The 22,643-nt window shown below is 37.6% G+C and overlaps 1 protein-coding gene across 1 annotated transcript in view; it reads left to right on the top strand.

Annotated features, from left to right (window-relative positions):
- gli3 (GLI family zinc finger 3) overlaps positions 1–22,643 on the top strand; it is a 258,364-nt gene that overhangs the window by 141,449 nt on the left and 94,272 nt on the right. Inside the window, 1 exon segment of the mRNA XM_067434871.1 lies at positions 2,867–3,109. Within this exon segment, the coding sequence (XP_067290972.1) occupies positions 2,867–3,109 (243 nt within the window).

The following is a 22,643-nucleotide window of genomic DNA, read 5'->3' as shown; positions in this document are numbered from 1 at the left end:
CTATAAAGAGCTCCCTAAAGCAAACGTTAGCACTAACAATGCCTCCCTGCACTACCCAAAGACTTAGCGTGACCAGACATGTTCCACATATGTCTACCTATAAATGTCTGTGTATTTACATTTGTGTATATGTTGGTTTGTGTGGTTAATCATTTTTCCTATTGCAGTACTAGCTATAAGGATGGTTTTGACATGACTATGGCAAATATTAGCAAAACAGACAACAAGCATATGCCTACACTTTTACATAGTTTGTTTAAACAAAAAGCTACTCAGGGCCTGATATATTAATACACTGCGTGCAGAATTATTAGGCATGTTGATTTTCTGATCCATTTTTTTTCCAGGCACATTAATGTACCATTCATTTTGTATTCAAGTGATATATAATTGTTCATGAAGGCTGGAAATGAAAAACACCTTATATTCAAGTGTGCAGAATTATTGAGCATGTTTTCTTTTCAGATGAAATTAGCCCAAAAAAAAAAAAAAAAGATTTAACTTAGACTGAAAAGTAAAAAAAAAAAAATAATAATAATAATAATAATAATTATATATATATATATATATATATATATATATATATATATATATATATATATATATATATATATATATATATATATATATATATATATATATATATATATATATATATATATATATATATATTATCTGCCCATGAGAAGGATACAATACTAATACAATACTAAACATTGCAGTTAAGGCATGACTATTGGACAGTGAAATGCCTATTGGGTCAGCAGAGTCAGAAACAAACAGGTGGCGAAGAAAATACATATGTTAACTGCAAAAGAATTAAGGTGAAGATTTTAAGTGTGAAACCATCAGGAACCCTTTAGTCTCCAGCGCTACCATTTTCCAGAACAGCAACCTACCTTGAGTCTCCAGAAGTGCAAGGTGTCAGGATCTCAGAAACTTAAGTTAGGTAAAGAATCCTAAAAAAAAAAAAAAGACCCCCATAAGAATCAAAGCGTTAGCTAATTTTATCTGTAAAATAAAATGTGCCTCAATTTTGCACACCTGAATATAAGTTGTTTTTCATTTCCAGCCTTCATGAACAATTAAATTTCACTTATAAATGATTTAAAACAAAATGAATAGTAGTTTTTTAGATTCATGTGGTTTGGAATTGGTAAAATGTGCCTGGGGAAAAAATATGATCAGAAAATCAACATGCCTAATAATCCTGCATGCAGTGTATAGAGAGTGTGTATAAAGAATTTGTGTATATAACGTGCTGATATATTGTTTGCACAGATCCATATGTATTTAGGCCAATGGTTCTCAACCACAAACTTACAAAGAACCTGCAAGAGGACTTAAAATAAGACAAATGTCTTATTAAAATAAAATGTGAGTTTAAAATAAGCTTAAACACATAAAATCAAGATGTAAACTGATATTGTCACAGGTAGAATGTGTAAACAGCACAAAGATGAATGAGGTTCAAAAATAACAGTCTTTTAAATTACAACATTCAGAAGAATAGGGAGATATCCAAACTACACAAAGATCAATGAGAACAGACAGAGAATGAAGGAGAACACAATAAATCTTATTTATTCTTATAAATAATAAGAATAATTAACAAGATGATTAACAGGTCACTGGTACTGGAGAACATCTGAGGTGGAACATGGGAACCTGAAGACTGAGGATAAGAATGAAGCCAGGGAAAGGAAGGCGGAGCCAGATGGAACCAAAGGTGCAGGCAGGATGACATCTGACCAAAGGGAGCCTAGGATGAGGGAGCCTGTTGAGTTTTAAGAAACACCTTGTGGTTCAAGCGCCAGGGCGACGACTTCTTCTGTCCTTTTCAGGCTCTGTCTCATCAGTCACAGCAATCTGAAGTCCACATCTGCAGTGGGCTCTCATATCTCTGTTATGCTGGTTGTCGCAGATGGTTTTTCTCTGGATGAGGAGTGTGGCTAGCATTGTACTCTCCTGAGCCAATGGTGAATGGTGAATTGCACCCTTTCCACAAAATCTTACCTGGGACCGCACGTTAGAATGCACTTGCTCAGGCTTGTGTAGTAGAATGCACAGAAGAGCAAGCGGTCAGGGTAGTGTGTTTGGCACTACAGATGGAAAAAGTCCCAAGTGTGGTCTTCCAGCAGACTCCCTGCTCCAGGCAGTGAAGTTGGACAGCTGGTAGATCCATGGAAGGGAAAATATTTGATAATAATAGACGAGGGAGAAAACGCTGCAAAGACATCCATTCTTCTGTCATTGGTAGCTTGTGTAAACAGCACGAAGACGAAGGAAATTCTAAAACAATGACAACAGAATAAGGAGATATCCAAACTACACACAACACACACAAGTGAACATCAACGATAATATTTATACACAGGGTATAAATAATCAGGAGAACTAACAATATTTAATTAACACATTTTTAATTAACCCCAAATTAACACATATTTAAGCACCATCACATTTTCTGGAAACTTGAGGGAATTTTAAAAGTGATTTCCTTTTAGTTGGATTTGTGGAAATTAATCAAATCCTTAAATATCATGTTTTATAATTATTTATAATTATAAGTTATGTCTAGGCCTAACATATTTAAGCAGGTTAAATTGCTGAATAACATTATTTCATTATTTAAATTATTTATTATTATGTTATATATATAATAAATTATTTACTGCTTTAACTACTATTATTAATTAATACATTTTTTGTACGTTTTAGTGGTTAGCTAGCACATTTAGCCATGGTGCTCTTGTATTCATTTCTTTGTACTCATTCATGTTCTTTAAAAATTATATTTAGTAATAATTAATATTGTAATTAATAATTATTATTATTCATTCTTTTTTATTTCTCTCTCATTTAGAAGATGACAGTTCAGGTTCCCCGTATCATCGTGAGAGGCGTAATGCTATCAGTGGGCAGACCGCGGTTCTGGGCACATCAGGAAAACTGAATGAGGAGCCATCCACCTCTACAGAAGAACGCTCCCCATTGGTGAAGAAAGAACTTCACAGCTCTCTACACCACCTGGCAGACCATACCCTGCCCTATCGGGGAACACTGTTCGCTATGGACCCTCGTAATGGATACTTGGACCCTCACTATAGTGAGTTACTACTTTTTCATGTTTTTTGGGGGGAATATTCGGTTCAAACACCCTCTCAATATGCAGTTTGGATATTTTTTGGTTCAATCCAACTAATCTACATTTTTTGGCCGTTTATCCTCTAATATTTTAGGGCTTCTCCTTAAATTCTAAAGGGATAGTCCACCCAAAAAAGTGAAATACAAAAATGTTTTGTCGAATGCATTGGCTGTTACTTTCTTTGCAATAAGAAAAATCTTCTGCCTTCTTCCTTCCTTTTTTGGGGGGTGAATCTGTCCCTACAGAAGTTATTTCAGTAATTTGTTTTGCACATAACAGTCACAATTACCATGAACATCAAGATCCCTGTAGACTGTAGATATTGTCTGTACATAAAAATCAAGGACAAATATTTAGTGCAGGGCTAGCACACTAACTTTTTCCCCTTTGTGAGGCAAAAAGCAAAGCTGCTAATGGATTGATTGGGCCTGACAGTTGACTATTTGCCCTTTCTTTCTCATTCGCTCATGCTTGCCTTTTCATATATATATTTTTTTTTCAGAGGGAAAGTTAATATGGGGGACGTTCTTCTCTGTTCCCTAATTCCCTCATTAGGGGCTAAGTGTAAGCACAATACTCCAGTCCCGCTCATCAGCGTTGTGATCAAAGCGCCACAGAGCGGAGTGCAGTCAAACTCCCCCCTGCCTTGTTCTTTTCCATATTCTCTTTCTCTTGTTTTTCTCTGGTCCACCGGACTCCCCCATCATTTTTATAATCAATAATCATGAGAGACGCTTAGCAAGAGAGCAAGAACATGCTCATGGACAGAATAGAGTGAAGGAGATAAATAAAGGTAGAGAGAGACAGATGAGGCAAGTCAAGGCCTTTTAAGAGGTTAATATTGCGGACCACCATTGCCTGGTCGTCACCTATAGATGAGGATTCAATGTGATGGCTTGTTTAGTTTCGCTAAATTGGTTTTGAATTGGGCTTGACAGTGTAGGTTTAATCCATTGCACTTAATTAAATGCCCTTTACCTTTGTTCTCTCTCACAAAAACTGTACCACTGTTTGTTTAGGCCCTTTCATTAGCAGCCGAGTGCTTTGTTGGTCTAGTTTTAATCCATCCGTCTTAATGCACAAGGGTCAACTACAATTTGACCAGTCAGACCCCTCACACGTTGACTAATACAGGCCTTACCACCTCAGCAATTCTGCCAGTCTCTGTGTACAAAGAAACTGAAAGAAATAGGTAGAAAGAGAGTGTTTTAATGGAGCAAGGCAGCGTCAAATAAAGGGGAAGGAATGGACAGAATACAGTAAGGCCCTCTAAGAAATCTCTACTAAGTCTGTGCCTGAGATGAGGCAGCATTGGATGTGGTCAGCTTGCCAGCGAGAGAGAGAGAGAGAGAGGGGGGGGGGGATCTTAAGAAAATGTTTGATTTTTATTATTATAAGTTTACATCAAGTTTAATCAATATTGCTATTGTTGTTATTTCTAAATAATCAGTATATATATATATATATATATATATATATATATATATATATATATATATATATATATATATATATATATAATTTAAAATGTTTACTACTTACTAATACATTTAAAACACAGAGTTCATGTCCTGTAATAATCAACATGGTGCTTTATGAGTTTAATTTATATTGAACCCATAACATTATTTTAAGTGCTTTATAGAGATAAAAAAAGAAGAGAGAAAAAGAGTGAAGTGGAAACATGAAGGGAGAAGGAGAAAAGGAAAAAGAGTGAAGCAGAAACATGACGGGAAAAAGAAAAAAAGTGAAGCAAAGGGAAAAAGGGGTTAAAATGTGGGGGGAGAGAGCTGAAAGGGCAAATCAAAAAAGAACAAAAGTGAAAAGGGGGTGTTCCGGGTGGCTGGAGCCAGAAGGGGGAGGCTAGGGCTGAGGGTTCAGGGTGAAAGGTTGGTGGGGGGTCAGAGGGCAGGTGGAGGAGGCAAAAACTGAAACAGAGGAGTTGAAAAAACAGTCAAAGGAGCCTCTTAGTCATCCAAAGGTCCATTCTCTCTGCATGGAGGATCACCAGGGCAGCAATGAACTGTGGAGTGGAGAAAGTTGATGATGGAATGAATGCTAGAAAAAAGTGGGAGGCCCTCTCTTCATGTCTCCCTCTCCAGGAAGAACAATTTATAACAATTTAAAAAGGTGAATTATTGCTTTAGACTAAGAGTATTCAATGCTGTAAACTATGTTTTTTGTTAAGTTTTTTTCCTGCAGTGTGACGTTTGAAACCTATATTATCTAGACTGTAAAGCATCTATGATTGAATAAAGGGCATTGCACATTGTTTATTATAGATGTGGTGTAGGGGAACGCAGGGTTAGTTGTAACACGCATGGTTTAAAACTTTCCGTAGTTTTTCATCTTTGTCACCATCTCTGTTAGAAAACTGTAATTGCAGTTATTCGTGGAATTATCAACTTTACATGAGGTGTGCCCCGGTCGGCACAGCGTGGAGGAATCAAATGTTTTGAGATAAATGTTCAGCTGTCAGGAGAAGGGCTGTCAGTTACCCTGTTGGTGTAGATACTGTCATTCACAATCACAGGACTGTTTGATAGTATGACCGACGTAAGAATGTCATCTGAACAAGTATGTAGCTAACATCTACTTTTGTTCTAACCAACTAAGGAGAAAAAAAGTATTGCAATACATCGCGATGATTAATCTAACGATCGTTTATCATATCACGTCAAACTGCAAATTATACTTTTTTCAAATTGTTAATTTTATCAGGATTGCGCGACTATATTTAAAGAGGTGATGAAGTGAGAAATCAACTTTCCCTTGAGCTTTTGATATATAAAAGGTCATGGTAATATAAGAATATCCTGTAAGTTTCAGAGCTGAAAACTTCCTTGTTAGTCAAAGAAAAGCTTTTATAGACACCAGGCTCAGCAAACAGTCCTGTGCTTCATACTGATGTCAGTGCGCGACAAAACATTGCCTCTACAGAAAAATGAGCATGTGTAGTTTAGTAGCCTTGCCCACGTGCTATTCCTGTTTGTGGAAGAACACAGTCGCTGCATAAACTTCCTTCTGATCCTAATATTAGGAATGAGTGGTTGAACTTTATTTTTAATGAAGTTCCAGCTCACGTGGGGAATACATATTCATTTCAAATCTCCGGTCAGTGCTGGATTTGGATCCGACAGGAATGGTGCAACACACATTTGAGTAAAACGTGTTTTTAAATGTAATAGTACTGCATTGTTATAGATTGTTTTGCTTATGTGTACGTGTCTAACAGAACATACCTCAGCACGCTGGACTCAGACACGTATGGGCCAGGGCTCTCAAAGCCCAGCAGGCCAATGAATCTCATTATATTCCGTTCTTGTTCTGCTATTCTCTCTCTCTCTCTCTCTCTCTCTCTCTCTCTCTCTCTCTCTCTCTCTCTCTCTCTCTCTCTCTCTCTCTCTCTCTCTCTCTCTCTCTCTCTTCTCTCTCTCTCTCTCTCTCTCTCTTGTTGACATCTGAAGGGCATGCACGCCGAACGTGTATGTGTGTGCGCGCGGTTCTTGCGCTAATATCGTCCGATCTTGCGGGCTATGTGTAATATAAAAATAATAGTCAAATCAATTGCATTTCGATGAGAAATAAAACATTGTGTTTGTTTGATAAAGACGTTTCCGAGTCCTGCGATCGAGAAAATCATTCTAGTTGTCGGTTCTCCCTCATTCTCTCCTCTCTTATGTCACTGAACTGACAGGGGAGCTTAAGCTCATTAAATATGCAAATCTTATCCAATCCTAGCCGTGGGCGTTTACTTCAAAGTCTCCAGTGCTGAACGCCCATCAGAACCCAGCGTTTTGGAGAGAGCCTCAAAACCAGTATAGAAAATAGCCTATTACTTATTATTTATGATGTTTTTGAATGTAAAAACCACACAAACATCATTAGTTGACCTCAAACAACAGTATACATTTAAAAAAAAAAAAGCCAGTTCATGACACCTTTAATGTGTATTAGGGCTATCTGTAGTACAGGTAGCCTTTAATTATCTTGACTTACCTTTAATTATCCTTGTTTTCTCATCGCCCGGGTGCAGTCTCTTTTTTTCAGAAAGTTTCAGACTTTTTTTGCAAAGTCCGAAGATTTTTGCATTTTACAACGGATGAATCTCCAGTGGTTGACTGTCGTTTGAACCTTTTTGGATCCGCCATTAAACTGATAAGTTTAATTATATCAAGTGGTTTGAGAAAAGGCTTTCTCCACCTCCAACATCCTCACATGCGATAGCCTTCTAAGCAGGACACCTTCTTTATGTGTACAGATGTGACGTAATGACACAAACATATGCTTGAATTTCCCGCGGAAATCCACCAGAACCACTGGAATTAAAACATTATTACAAGCTTATTGCTGTAAATCGAGCTACGGTAAGCAGATAGTTCTGAACACTGGCTGGTTATGTACTTAATTTATTTTGGATAATTATATATATATATATATATATATATATATATATATATATATATATATATATATATATATATATAATTTTTTTTTTTTTTTTTTTTTTTTTTTTTTGATTATATCAGCTAACATTTTAAGCTGTCATTTGGTCATGTTACAATGGGGCATGTCGCATTTCAATTCCATTCTTTCAGAGTAAATCAAGAAAAAAGTATAATGTTTTAATAAAACAAAGCCACATAATTGTACTAGACATGTGAAATGAATGTGGGGAAAGATAAATACTCTGAACCCCAAGTCCATTTACAAAAACTGAGACAATCAAAAATCCTTAGGTTGTGCCCCGCTCTCCCCTACCCTCCTCCCCAGATGGGATTATGAGAGGCCAGGACCATTAAACTAAAGGGGGTAGCACACCGGACGCAAAGCTTCTCTCAAATACGAACATCTCTCAAATACGAACACATTGTTTTCAATGAGTGTACACACACACCGGCGGCGGCATTTGCCGCCTGTCCGCAGCGACTCAGGAAGTTGTTCTAAATCCTGCCGCGCCACAGAGCTCCATTTTAAGGTTTTATATTACATGTATATTATATTCCCCTCAAAACGTTAATGTACATACTGGTTTCACCCTGTGCTACAAGATGCACCCATCGTGCAACTCTTCTGTCAGAAGTCGATTCAAAATTGAGCTTGCGCATATATAATGTGCGCATCCGGTGTGAGATACCTGAGACGTGGTGTTGTGCGGCACGACGCCGCTGAGCTTCGCGTCCACTGTGCGACCCCCTTAACCCTCCCTATGCCCATCACTGCTCAGCTCTTTAAAACCCACACTGGTGCCATTCACTCAGTTCCACAGACTTGACCCCAATACACATGCACACACTCACATTCAACAGAACCCTCCTGCATTTCTCTTTCCCTTTGGAGATCCATCAGCTCATAAATGTGTCCCAGGTGTGTGCTAGTGTAAGTGTGAGTCTGCGTGTGTGTGAGTATGTGATGGAGAGCGAGTCAGGCTCTTTGTGCTGTGTATGCACTAGTTATAGTGGCAGGTAAAGCGCGATTACTCTTCCTGCTGGCGCATGTCAAGGCCTAATGCGCCTAAATGAGCCTCCACCTGCCGCCTCTGCACACCTGGTCACTACGGCAACACACAGAGGGGCACCCTGGGAGTGGGTGTCAGGAACAAAGCTCCAAACGACAAGTGCCAGAGGAGGAGGAAAACATGGATACAGCAAGGACCTCTGAGAAAGTCTTACAAATCTCCTACCTCACTTTGAGTCAAGGCGGTAATACTGCATTTACACAAACTCTTTGCACCCACTGCATAAGTGCATAAAGGACACATTTTGCATAAAGAGCGCACAGGATAAATAGCCCTCTTTGTGAGCATTAGTCGATGCATTAGCATTAGCCATCATTCCTGAGACTTATCCTCTTTTCTCACACAAACACTGGATAAGAGTCCCATATCCTGCTTAGCACCGTGCTAATGCACAGTATGGATAAGACCGCAGGATTGAAAGACGGATTAATGAAGGGAAGAGAACTAAATGTGTGGAAGTGTGAAATGCGGCTAACGCTGTGACATCTGTTTATATTGTCCGCTGATTAGCAGGTCATCGGGCCACAGCAACAGTAAGGCTCTTGCTGCTGTTGCACTCCTTATCTCTCTTGGGGAAGTAGTAGATCCTTCTCTTCTCTCTCTCTTTTTATCCTCTTTCCTAATTGTTTGTATTTTCTTAGACAGATGTGCTCTTCTCCAGTAAGAGCCATGCCCCGTTATGGGAATCAAAGCATGTTGAATTGAATGTTTCCCTTTTATATGAATCTTAAGATGGAATGGGAATGGCGAGCATGGAAGGATGAAATCCTGCCATTCCACAATGCTTTAAAATCTTGGACATACACATAATTGTCCCAGCAGCACAAAGCCATATCCTTTCCTCAGCAAACTCAACTGAACAATAGGTTTATTCATGTTTCTCAGTGGAGTCTTGGCTGTCCTTTAGGTCTTAAAGCATTTTACAAGCACTTTTCCAAAGATTTCGAGAGTTTAGCTCTTTGAAGCCCCTTTGTCCTTAACATTCAAGCCCATGAGTTTCATTACTGCAAAGAGGGTTGACTCCTAAGCCTATTTAGTGTCGGTCTACAACTTCTCAGTGTGAAATATTGTCACCACTCAAAAGCAAACTGACTCCAACCTTTAGCTTGATCAGCAGTGTGAGGCTACAGTTTCAGTCCTGTGTTCTTGCTTGGATAAAGATCTACCAAGCTTCCTGAAGCCTATAATCCACTACCAAAGCCTTACTGATGCCTTGCTCCAGAGTCTAGACAAACCAACATGAGGGACTGATGATATCCCACCAAACAGAAACATCCAAACGGCTTGCATCTGTCTGGTCAGCTCTGCATTGGTGCGCACCATATCAGAGGATATTCCCACTTCAGTGCCCTTGGTGGAGCATAGCAAGCCACCGCCGCCTGAACAAAAGACTTGTAGAGGGCTTTCTGAGATGGTGAAAAGGATTGAGCTTGACACTGATATATTAGGTGGGTAGTGCTGGGTGTTATTTCCCCCTTACCTCTAAAATCAAACCTTCACTGGCCACTGAACTGTAAATGTCTGCTGTCAAAGAAATAGACCAGAAATTGGTGTATTTTGGATAGCCATATCAAATGAAGATTTTTAGTTTGACTAGGACAAGTCACTTTTAGTTTCAGTTTTGGTTTTCAGAAAAAGTGCATTCACAATTTTTGGTTTCAGCCCAAATTTTTAATTCCGGTGCATCCCTAATATTGATAGGTTGACCCTGTGCTCTGTAGTAGTGAGTCTTGATTAAATAAGTTCATGTGTATTTATGACTGAATGAAAAGTCTCATTAGCTAGATCCTAGGTAAATATATTTCAACAAAACATTGCATTTAAATTTTAAAGCATATCTCATCTATACAGCAAGTAATATGTTGGATTTTTTTTCAAAATCATTTACATTTTTTTTTCACAGTCCACTGACTGTCCACAGTCCACTGTCCTTGGTTGAAGAAACACCCTTGTTTTAAGTCTATAGTCCAAAGGTTTAAAAAAGAAAAAAAAAGAAAAAAAAGCCTTGTAATCATAAAAACACAATGATGCCTCAAAATGAAGCTACAAGTAGAGAGGCTCCACTGACAACTTCAAGGGCAAAGATGGTCTGCATGATTGTTTCCATACTGGATTTGTGAAAGAGGGACGGCCCAGCCACAGCTCACAGGGGCCAAGATGCCAGGAGCAGTCTTTAGGCACTAGTGGAAAAAAAATCTCTTTTACTCCTTCATCCTGATCCTTTTATTCTGAAAGTGAATGTTTCACTATTATTATCCTTCTTGGTCTAGTACAACACAGATAATCTTATGATCCTCTTTTATAGAGGTTATTAAAGGAGTATTGCTGTGTTATGGCTGTACCATTAGATTCCTGTGCTTCTTTGACTTCCCTCTTTTCTTTTTCTTTCGCCTGGAGGGTTCAGGGTGAAGCATGTTGGAATAGAGTGGAAATGTTCTTCAGCTCTGCTTGATACTAGAGTAACACTACTAGAGTTTTTTTTTTTTTTTTTGGGAAATTAATTTTTGTATGAGAAATTCCTTAAAAAATAATTTAAAAAAACAGATCTGTTGGATATTCCACAGTCATCCATGTGATGTGTTTCCTTTCATGCTTCTGTGTTTTGTTATTATTATAATGCATAAGCCTTCTCAGAGATTCCTTAGAGAGAAATGCTTTAAACCATGTTTTGAAGGATGGCGACAACTGCTATCAGTAATTTCATTACCCACTGTAAAAATGTTGGCTTAAAAACATACAACCACAGCAATGGCTCTTTTTCGAGTGGACTACCACTGTGTAAATAAATCACACAAGTGGTACTCACTCTCATCCCCAGTGGGTCTTCAGTCAGAATTGCACTTGCTCCAGTCCTGTTTGTGTACCTGGTATTCCCTACATTATAGGCACCAAATGTCTGTAATGGGTAGGTTTAGTAGTACGAGTTAGGGGACAGACCAGTATGTGTGTTTGTATGTGCGTGTGCACATGTCAATTTGCTCTAAACTACGAGGAGTACATTTATAGATGATTTATTATTTATTGGCTTTTATTATTATTATTATTATTATTATTATTATTATTATTATTATTATTATTATTATTATTATTATTATTATTATTATTATTATACTGAACAATAGTAAATATGAATATTTTATGATTATCTAAAAACATATATATATAAACTCCTTCTAGGCCATTTCTCAGGACTTCACCAATGTTTGGACATCAACTTTGTGTGCAAAGTATCATTGCATAATGGTTAGACAAGTCAGACTGGTAATCTGAAGGTTTCTGCTTTGATTCTTAATATCGACAGGAAATGACTGAGTGCCCTTAAGCAAGAGAGCTAACCCCCAATCGCTCCCTGGGCCAAAGCAAAAATGGTTACCTACTGCTCAGGGTGTGTGTCCATGGTTTTCATTGTGTGTGTGTGTGTGTGTGTGTGTGTGTGTGTGTGTGTGTGTGTGTGTGTGTGTGTGTGTGCGTGTGTGTGTGTGTGTGTGTGTGTGTGTGTGTGTGTGTGTGTGTGTGTGTGTGTGTGTGTGTGTGTGTGTGTGTGTGTGTTCACTACTCCTAATGTGTGTGCACTCACTTGGATGGGTAGAGGACAAATTCTGAGTAAGGGTTACTATAATTACCATCATTTGAACACGTCACTTTCAGATACAATTTTAAATTTGCCTGGTATGGCCCATTAAGACTATTATGCCTATTTTTTTTTTTTTTTTTGAGCATAAAGTTTTTTCAAAACGCTGTATATATGGAGAAGTAGTCATTTGGAGCAAACATGGATTTGTTACATTCATTTATGATGTTCGGGATGTCAACAGTAAATTTGGAAAATGGTTACAGATGTTATTTTCACTATGTGAAATGCTATTAAATAGTAGCATATATTATTAGCAGTATGCAATATTAACAACATATTCAGTGTACATGATTATACTTATTAAAATCATGCTGCTTTATTGGGACATTACGTGTAATTGACATTATCTCTCCTATACCTAGTCAGTCACCTTTTTTATACATCGCTTTTTACAATGCAGATTATTTCAAAGCAGCTTCACAGTATTAAACAAGAAAATATTGCAACATAATCTGATTCAGCTGTACAGCCACTCTGGAGAAAATTGTGATGTCCTCCAGCTTAGTTCAATAGTGACAATGCGGGCAGATCAGTAATTTAGTTGAAAACTTTATTTAGTTGAAAACTCAATATTTAATTGAATATTTAGTGTCCCCAACTGAGCAAGCCAAGTGCACCTACTCCTAACCCTACACGTTAAACACATTACTCCAGCTATTAAATACCTGTTAGGCACTTTATTTCATTGTAATTTATTTTGTTATAAGCAGAATTTGTTTTATAACTGGCTCAATCAGAAAATGGTTAGTAGCCTCTGGCAACAAGGAGGGCTATTTGCACTTAGAATAAGTAAAATAAATAAAATATATGCTTTAAATGTCACATATGAATAGCTCTGGAAGGTTACAACTGCATGTAGCTATCCACTTCTTTTTTATTATAGTATAGTATAATAGTATCACAACCCTGACAATTTCTGAATAACATTTTTTTTTGTGTCTGCTTCGTTTCCATACATGGTGTTGTGAATGTCAGATTATGTCTTCCAGACATATTGAACTATTTCTCAAAAGAAATAGTAACCATCATTTGGTGCTTTCCTCTGCCTGTATGTGAAAGGAGAGAAAGTGCTAATAATGTTTCCCTTCTTTAATTATTATAATGAATCTGTAACAAGGGATGCATGCCTGCCTCTGGTACTAATCACAAGAAAAGCCAAGACAGGAGGGGGTGGAGAGGAAGAATGCTAGGTGGAAAGGGGGGATAGTACCTAAGCAGAAAATAAAAAGAAACATAAAAGAATAGTTGCTGAAGGAGGTCAGGCCCATCACAGGCTTAGCATTGCCTTCAAAGATGGCTGGGACAGGTGGCAGCTCGAGACAATCTCACTCTGCAGAGCAGCATCCTCTCAGGGGGAGATAAGGGATCCCTCTGACCATCCCCCAACTCTCCTCACCTCTCCTCTCTGCTCTGTGCTGGAAGCTCTTTGATGTGTGTGGAGTGGGATGACTGGCTGGGTCTGAAGCGCAGGAAGGGTTCAGCACAGAGGTCTCTGAGGTGCCTGCTACTCGGCGCACTCATTAAGGCAGTGGGACCGGGTTAATCAGCTTTAAAGTTTACACACATACGCTTTTGTCTGCCAGCCCTGGCCAGCCACCCCTGGGCACCACCTGCTTGATAAAGAAGCGACGAGGGAGAGCGAGAGACAGGAAGAGAGATGTTCACTCCCTGACTATCTAAGTTGTGCTTTCTCTCTCTCTCTCCTAAGGCCTGATCTCTCGATGAGACTTGTGTTGGTGAGGATTATTTGGGAAGTTTTTGTTTGGTGGGACAGAATAAATGGATTACAACTCCTGCTTGTTTTTGGGCCATAATTCTCAAGGTGCCAAGAGGGATGTGGGTTTTCGCTGAGGGACAGTGCGAAGTGCAGAATGTGGATGTGTAAACAAAGGAGAACAAATGAAAAATGTGAAAAATTAAAACGCAGGGAGTTTATTTATCTTCAAATAGAGCAGAATCAGGGAACATCAGCTGTTTAAACCGAAGCTAATTTTATTTGCAATGTTCTTAGAATGGAAAAGTCTGAATGTGTAGTAGCTAAGATTGTTTAAACATGAAGAGAAAATCTAGTGAGAAATTTGAGAGTGAGACAAATGGAGGTGGATAGGTACAGGCTTTAATTTGCCCAGAGGTGCTGACCCTTATCTACCTCTGAGACCTGACAGTGATTACACTGATTACCTTGATCCAGACTCTCTCTTCACTCTTTCTGTCCCTTGTTAAAAAGAGGCACAGGGGATTATTGCCATACAGGCCATCCTTAATTATCCCGCTGTGGGATGAATAGAAGGACTCTTTTCTGTGATTGGCACTTATTTGATAAAGCTACAATTAGACCAGATTTTCTTCTCCTTATCCCTCCTTCTACAATTTAAGCTGTAGTAAAGTATAATCTATTTTTTTAAAAATTCTTAAATTCAGTATACATTTAGATATTGCTACATAGATGAGGAATAAAAGACTATATATATATATATATATATATATATATATATATATATATATATATATATATATATATATATATATATATATATATATATATATATTATATATTATATATAATTATATAATTATATATAAAATATATATTATATATAATTTTTTAAATTCTTAAATTCAGCATACGTTTAGATATTGCTACATAGATGAGATATATAATATTTATTCTTTGCCATATATTATTTTTTTAAATAAAAAAACAAACAAAAACAAAACAAAACACCTGTTAAAGGTAGGGTGGGTAGGTAAGAAAGATCTATAACACTTTGGTCCAAAGTTGTTTACATTTTCAGACTTCAGACTCGACTTGAGACTCGTCCTCGAAAGACTTCAGACTCCACTCAGACTCGAGCTGTTGGACTTGTGAACAATGTTTATTTTTAGTAGGGCTGTCAAAATGAACTCGCTAATAACGCCTTAGCGCAAATTAATTTTAACGGCACTCATTTAATTAACGCAGTGCGCATTTTCTGTTTGATCTGTGGCCCGTAATTTGAGAAACTGAGATCAGCCATAGATGTAGGCTAGTAATGCAGCAGTAGCAAAAATTAATAGGCGAATAAAAGTTTTAACAATAACATTACTCTCTTTCTAACATATTTTCGGCAAAGTTCAGCACACACACAAAATACCGGCAGTTCAATAGGGAAACTCGCAGCTCTTAAAGGTGCACTATGGAGCTTTCCGTCCACTAGAGGGCGCCTATTCAAAACAAATCGCCGAAACCGAGGGTAACGCAGATATGACGCAATTGACAGGCGACTCCCTCAAATGCAATGTTGAAACGTCCCTGTCCTTAGTTAAAATAGCAATTTTCTCACAATTTACAAATAGTTGGAAACTTCTGGGATATTGTAGGTACTCAACTGAACAAAATATATAACACAGCCTAGTGGTTTTTGGATATTTTACTGCAAAAATACTACATAGTTCACCTTTAAAGGAGCCGCACTATTCATTCGGGTCACATGACGTCACTGTAGTTTTGCGCCGCTATCTTTACGACCGACGGTCTCAGTAATGCCTGCAATATGATGTGAAGTTGGCTACAACAACAGCCGAAAGAGGAACCCTGAACTGGTATTCTCTTATTTTATGAAGAACAACACTGTTAATTCTTCTTTTTCTTCTTTCGGCTGTTCCCTTTAGGGGTCGCCACAGCGAATCAACTGCCTCCATCTATTTATATCCTCCATCTATTTCTATCTAAGAACAAACTGTTAAATAATAAATATTATTTCATATTATTCTTCCTGTACTATCATAAAGGGATGATGTATGTTTCTGAATGAATGAATGAATGAATGAATGAATGAATGAATGAATGAATGAATGAATGAATGAATGAATTATACTTTGCTCTTTGAGCTCAAGTGTTTTATTGAGATGATCTGATCTTTGATGTTTCAATTAATCAAAAATAGGTCAGGAAAAGTCAGGGAAATACATTTTTGATAAATTCGTTCAGGAGTTAGAGATAAAAGCCCGCTGATTTAACTACACTGACAGTGAGTGCGTTTAGATGCACGTTCTGATTATGCCTAAAAAGCCAATGAATATGGTCATGTAAACGCGGTAACGCGTTTTCTTTTATTGGAGTATACGGCGTATTGCAAGCAGCGAGGTGAGGGACCGTGAGAGTTTATGTTATGTTTTATTATGTGTGTCCATGAGAGGCTGCCCATGTTACTTTCGTTTTGTTTAGTTTTATTTTATTAAAAGTCTTTGAATGTTCGCTGGTTCTCGTCTCCTTCCTTCTCATCTACAAACCCCGTTACCCGACCTAAGCATAAACCTCTCGACACAGGGAGTTTTTTGCCTCTTACCCAGATTTTGCGCTGCGTGTAAACCAAGCCTGCAGTATCCCTCTTAGATACTAAAGCTTTTGTGCCTCGATCGCCCCCCGGTGACCGGTCCCAGTATAGCCGCACGTCTGTGTTTTCTAATGGACGCGAGGCAAAATAAACAATACAATTACACTACAAAGATTTTTTCCCCAAAGTGAGTTTATGTCATTGAAGGCAGTTATCATCACGATGATTTAATTTCAAGTGTTAATTTTTAAAATAAGTTTAGTTTTAGTTAGTTATTAGATGCTATAAAAACGGGGGGGGGGGGGGGGTGACGTCATGATTGACAGCTGAGATCGACGTCTTCTCTCAGTGAAGTTGTCACTGAGGCACTAAGAAAACTTTTTTCAGAATTTGTGGGAGCAGATTGGAGCTTAAGCTTTCATTTCGACATTCCCATAACTGTTTATTTCACACCAACATAATTAATTGTTCTGCATCTGCGAGAGTGTGGGCTTTTGATATTGCGACTGTACTTCCTGCTCTACTTTCTGCTTTCTACTGCGCAACTCTGGTCCTGAAATCTCTACTGCGCAGACTCGGTCCCAAGATGTCCGCGCCGTGCAGGCCGCCCAAAAGCTTCTAATATGGCAAGTGGAAACGGACGATGTCGAGTCGATGTCGAGTTTTTTTTACGGTCTATGATGTAAACGCATTAACCTGCTTTCTGTCAGCTTATTGAAGTGCGCATGTGTGATAGGTGACAAAAACGCAAACTTAGAGCAGGACATGTATTACAAACGCAGACTCTTTTAAGACCCAGATTTATAAATTATAAAATTATAAAAATGTGTTCTCATCTCATGCAGCAGAAGTAGAAGAGGTTCAGTCAAAACACTGCATTTTGTAACTGCATGAGAGAATAATATGAGCCGAAAAATTTCCCGCTGACACGGTGCAAGCCACAGCATATTTATATGCATCGGTACTCTTGAAAGCCTTCAAACGATCCCCACTGTATGGGGAGGGGTTATGTACAAGATATATTATATTTAATTAATAATGGACAAAAGAAAACTGGGGGTAACAAATAAGGATCAGAGCGTAAAATAGAAATTTTCTCCAGGTATCTCTGTCTGTCTCTCTCATTCAAATGGGCAGTTCGAGCGGCCAACAGGCGAGATCGGTCTTAAAAATGGCGGCATTCTATCTAGTAGTGACGTAAATTTTTGGTCTGTACTGTACTGTGCGTTCATGCTAAGGCAAAATACAGATATTATCTTAAAAGTAAAGCATTATTGGCATTTTTGTCATGTTGCAATAGCCTGTTTACAGTTATACGTATAACAAAATCAAAGCTGATACGGTATGTTAATAGAGATAGGTTCCCATGCTTTGAATTCCTTATATATAGCTTTGTAGTGTTCTACACAGCCTGGATGGGTCACCTTAAGTGATGCAACACTTAAGAGACTTATTATAATAAAGAGACTTGAGACTTGACTTGGACTCGAGCCCCGAGACTTGAGACTTGACTTTGACTCGAGCCCAGTGACTTAAGACTTGACTTAGACTCGAGCCCAGAGACTTGAGACTTGACTTGGACTCTAGCTCAGAGACTTGTGAATATCTCTGGTCAATACATAATTAAAATGTAAGTACTCTGAAAAAGAGAGTATAAAAATCGAGTTACTCTAGACTTTTTGATCTGCAATAAACACCGCTCATTATTTTCATTCGGGACAAAACAAGTGATTGGCTTGGGCAACTGTCAGTCTCTCACGCTACCATGGCTACCACCGCTTTCGCTACAGAATCTGCCCACTTGCGCGCACCCCTAGGAAGAGCAAAAGCATTTAAAATTCACAGTGCAATCAGCGAAGGGAAACAATGCAAAAAAAGGAAGTCAGTACAAGAAAAGGCACAACCCTGCACAAAAAGTCTTTGGATAAAAAATCAAACGTAAGTAAATATCGCCGTGGCTTTCCAACGATGGTAAGAACTGAGGGACCTCAAGGGGCTGAAAAACGACTCCTTGATGGCTGCATTTCTGCTGGACAGGTAATCTTTCATTTTGATTATAGATTTTTTTGGTTTGTTTTTATGAAGCTAGCTTTAATCACTAGCTTTAATCATTAGCACATGTAGCTGCCTAATATAGCTAACATAACATTACTTAGCATAAAGTTACAATGTTATACACTTAGCTAGTGTTGTAGTACTCGAGATCGGTCTTGGTCTCGAGACCGGTCTCGAGACCACAAAAAGGTCTTGGTCTCGTCTCGGTATCGACCGCATTTTTACTCGGTCTCGTCTCGGTCTCGGGCGAAGATGACTCGGGATTTTGTCTCAAGACCGGTCAAGACCACAGCTGAAGGCATATAAAGAGCAGAGAACTCCACCCTGCGCGCACTCTCTCTCTCTCTCTGTCTTCAAAATAAGCAGATAAGCTCTCTCTGATACTTCACATATTAAGCTAAATCAAAAGTTCAGAAAACCGAATCCATGTTGAACGTTGCGGGTTCGGACAACTGTTTTGAAGTACCACTCGGTGTGAATTGCGCTAAAAAAAAACGTTTGACCAGCTAAACAGCTGACATAAATCATACATTAAATAAACGGGAAACAATTTCTATCCAGTTATGAAGTGTTTTCTGTGTGACAAACCTTCCGCGATGTTCTGACAGCCGTGATTCACACACAACGGGTCTGCTAATGTCCGATTCACGACCAAATGACTCATTTGAACCGAATCATTTTAACGACGGTAATAAGAACTGATCTGTTCAACAATGAACTGAAAGAATCAGTTGAATCATTTACTCAGAACACCTCAGAAATGAGAACACAAGTGTGCTTACCCAATTTAGCAAGAGTGGAGAGTAAGAATTATTAGTTTTAACTATCCACAGTATTTCAGTTTATGTATGTTGAATGTGTAGTAAAATAAATAGTCTTAAATCATTTAGTTTAGACTGGAGTGAGGTGAAAACAGAACAATGTTGTTTGTTAGCTAGCTGATCATTTTATTAAATTGTATATGGCTGAAAATATGGCTATTTGTAAACTGTTAATGCTATTTCTAATATTGATATGATTATATACCAAAACAATTCAACCTGTTGGAACAAAAGAAACATCAAGATAAGAGATCATACATAATATGAGATATAAACATAAGATAATAAAAAAATGATTGTTTCGTTGCATTTAAAAAAAAAATGGTGTGTGTGTGTGTGTGTGTGTAGGTCTGTCAGCCACCACCAAAGACCATTTTTGACCCAGGAAAAACCCTGCACATGTGAGATATTTGTTAAATCAAACTGTAGTTAATCAAAAAATGCAAGTACAGGGTTTCTTTTCCTTGTTGTTGCACAATAAAGCTGCACAATAACATTTTCAATTTGTAAATGAAAAATATGTACATATATAAAATAATTAGCTTAAGCAGCATACTAATGCATATCTGTATGATACATATTCCACCTCCTGTTATTCACATTCATTTAAGACATAATGGACTGTGTCTGAGATTAATACCTCATCCAGATTAGCATTCTTAGGGAACTTTGAGTTTTAAAATGGGATTGAGCACTTTTCACAAAACAAAACACAAAACTCTGTCAGTGTTAGTTTGGTGTTTGTGTCCACCATAGACTGTAAACAATATGGACACGTCGTCTTCAGTGCCTCCCATTGACGAAAAGTTAAGTGTTATTTGCTTATAGAAGAAAAAGATTAATTCCCACAAAGCTGCAATGCCTTTTGATTATTTGATCAAAACTTCTCTCATGGTACACTTACACACCCACACATATGAGAGAAGTGCCAATCATATGCATATTCCACATTTTATCATAAGTGTGGGGACATGCACTGGTCTCGGTCTTGACTCGGTCTCGGCCTGTCTTGGTCTTGGTCTTGACTCGGTCTCGGCCCTTCAAAGTCTTGGTCTTGTCTTGGTCTCGGCCCTTCAAAGTCTTGGTCTTGTCTTGGTCTCGGTTTAGGTGGTCTTGACTACAACACTACACTTAGCCATTAGTAGAGATGATAAATTCTCAATATGCTTAGCTCAAGTTGATCGCTGTCATGTTGAATTTCGCAAAATGTAACTTTAGATAAGAAAATGCATGTGTAAAAGCTAGTTTTAGAAGTTAGCTTTAGCTACTACTTCCCAACCATGCTTTCATCATGCAAAACACAGTATGTTATTCATCTTCATCACAGTATAACTGATGTTATAGGAAAAACATGTATCAATGCTACCGGTTTTTGGCTTTGCCTTATAAATATATCTAGCTCGTTACCGAATCATACAAAAATATATTTTAAACTTTACCAGTATTGGTATTCTAGCTTGATTTCTAACTCTAGATTTTTAATTACATGTGATTCTGACATGACATGAAATAATAAGCTGTCTTTAAAACAGTCATGAGAGGTCTATAGACATTAAATTTTTATACTTTTTATACTTACATTTTAATTATGTATTGATATATAAAGAATGTTTAAACAAATTTTAAATAAAATGTTTTTTAATCAATTTTACCTACCCCACCTTTAAGTAGTAATTATTCATAGTTTTTTTGTCCAAAAAAGGAGTAAAGATGTGGACAGCTACAAATCTTCAAACTCGACGATTTTCGAATTCGTTGTTGGGTTGTTTAAACAAAATGTGTCTAATTTGACTAGAAAAGGCAAAGCAATCAATGCCAAATGTGTTTCTTCAGGCAATTTTGTGTATTCTTACACTTAGAAAAATTAATGAACTGAATGCTAACATAACTGAATACTAAATAATCTCTGGATTATTATTTTAAGCAATTATTACGTTACACATTTGGCATTGATATATATATATATATATATATATATATATATATATATATATATATATATATATATATATATATATATATATATATATATATATATATATATATATATAGATTGGTATATCAACCTCATTATTTACAAGTTGATTGTTGGATAAATGGTTTCTTTCTTTCTTTCTTTCTTTCTTTCTTTCTTTCTTTCTTTCTTTCTTTCTTTCTTTCTTTCTTTCTTTCTTTCTTTCTAATGCTTTAGAACGAAATCGGAGAGGGGGGTATTTGTCTAAGTGGGTGGAACTTGTTGGTGTTTAAACTAAGTGATGAACAACAGAGTGGCCTGGAAACCTACAATCCAACTTACAACACTCACTTTAGCAACCAAAATATTTATCTGTCCATCCCTTCTCTCTTTCCTTCCCTTCCTCTGTATTTCTACTTTGTTTTCCATGCCTGCACTCCACCACCTCAATTCCACATTTGGTACGTTTGGATAATTTATACAGCTGTAATTAGCCCATTACCATCACACCAATCGGGAACTATAATTAAACAGAATGCACAAGTCAACAGCAACCCCCGCAGAGCAGTGCTCAACAGCACTCGCGTGTTTACACGCAGACACAGCTGGATCCTGCAGCCTGTTTTCAGAATGCTTTATAAGACACATGCTGCTCGCAATATTTGGTGTCCTTAAGGTATGCTTCTCACCATTAGCTTATCAACTGCTTACAAGCACACACAGGTGTGCATGGGTGTGTTTGGGTGTCTGTGATGCGTTTTTTTCTTTCTAGTTTCCACACATATTTATGGTAAAATAAGCACTTGATTTCACATTGACACGTAGGACTTGCACAAACTCACAGGGTTTCATGCTCATTGGCCCCTCAGTCATCAGCTCTGTGCAGGCGAGCGTGTTTGAACAGTGAGATCATGAGCAAGTGAAGTGGTGTTTTTTTTTTTTTTTAAATCTGGTTTCATGTGGTTTAGAAAAAAAATGCATTAACTTTTGTTTCCCACAAGCCTTGAATGTGAGATCTTGTAAGATCTTTTTTTTTTAAAATAATAATAATAAAAAAGTTCATATTAGATCATTTCATGGGTATTTTTCCAATAATTATTATTTCAACGTGGCATAAGACATTTTTAAGTTTATGCTGGGGGGGTCTGGTAATCAAAGTCCCCATAAGGATGGCAATCTGAAATCTTTGTCCTTGTT

Source organism: Pseudorasbora parva, chromosome 24 (genome assembly GCF_024679245.1).
Source record: "Pseudorasbora parva isolate DD20220531a chromosome 24, ASM2467924v1, whole genome shotgun sequence".
Taxonomy (NCBI): Eukaryota; Metazoa; Chordata; class Actinopteri; order Cypriniformes; family Gobionidae; genus Pseudorasbora; species Pseudorasbora parva.
Note: the sequence above shows the minus strand (reverse complement) of the source record. Positions and strands in the feature narration are given on the sequence as shown.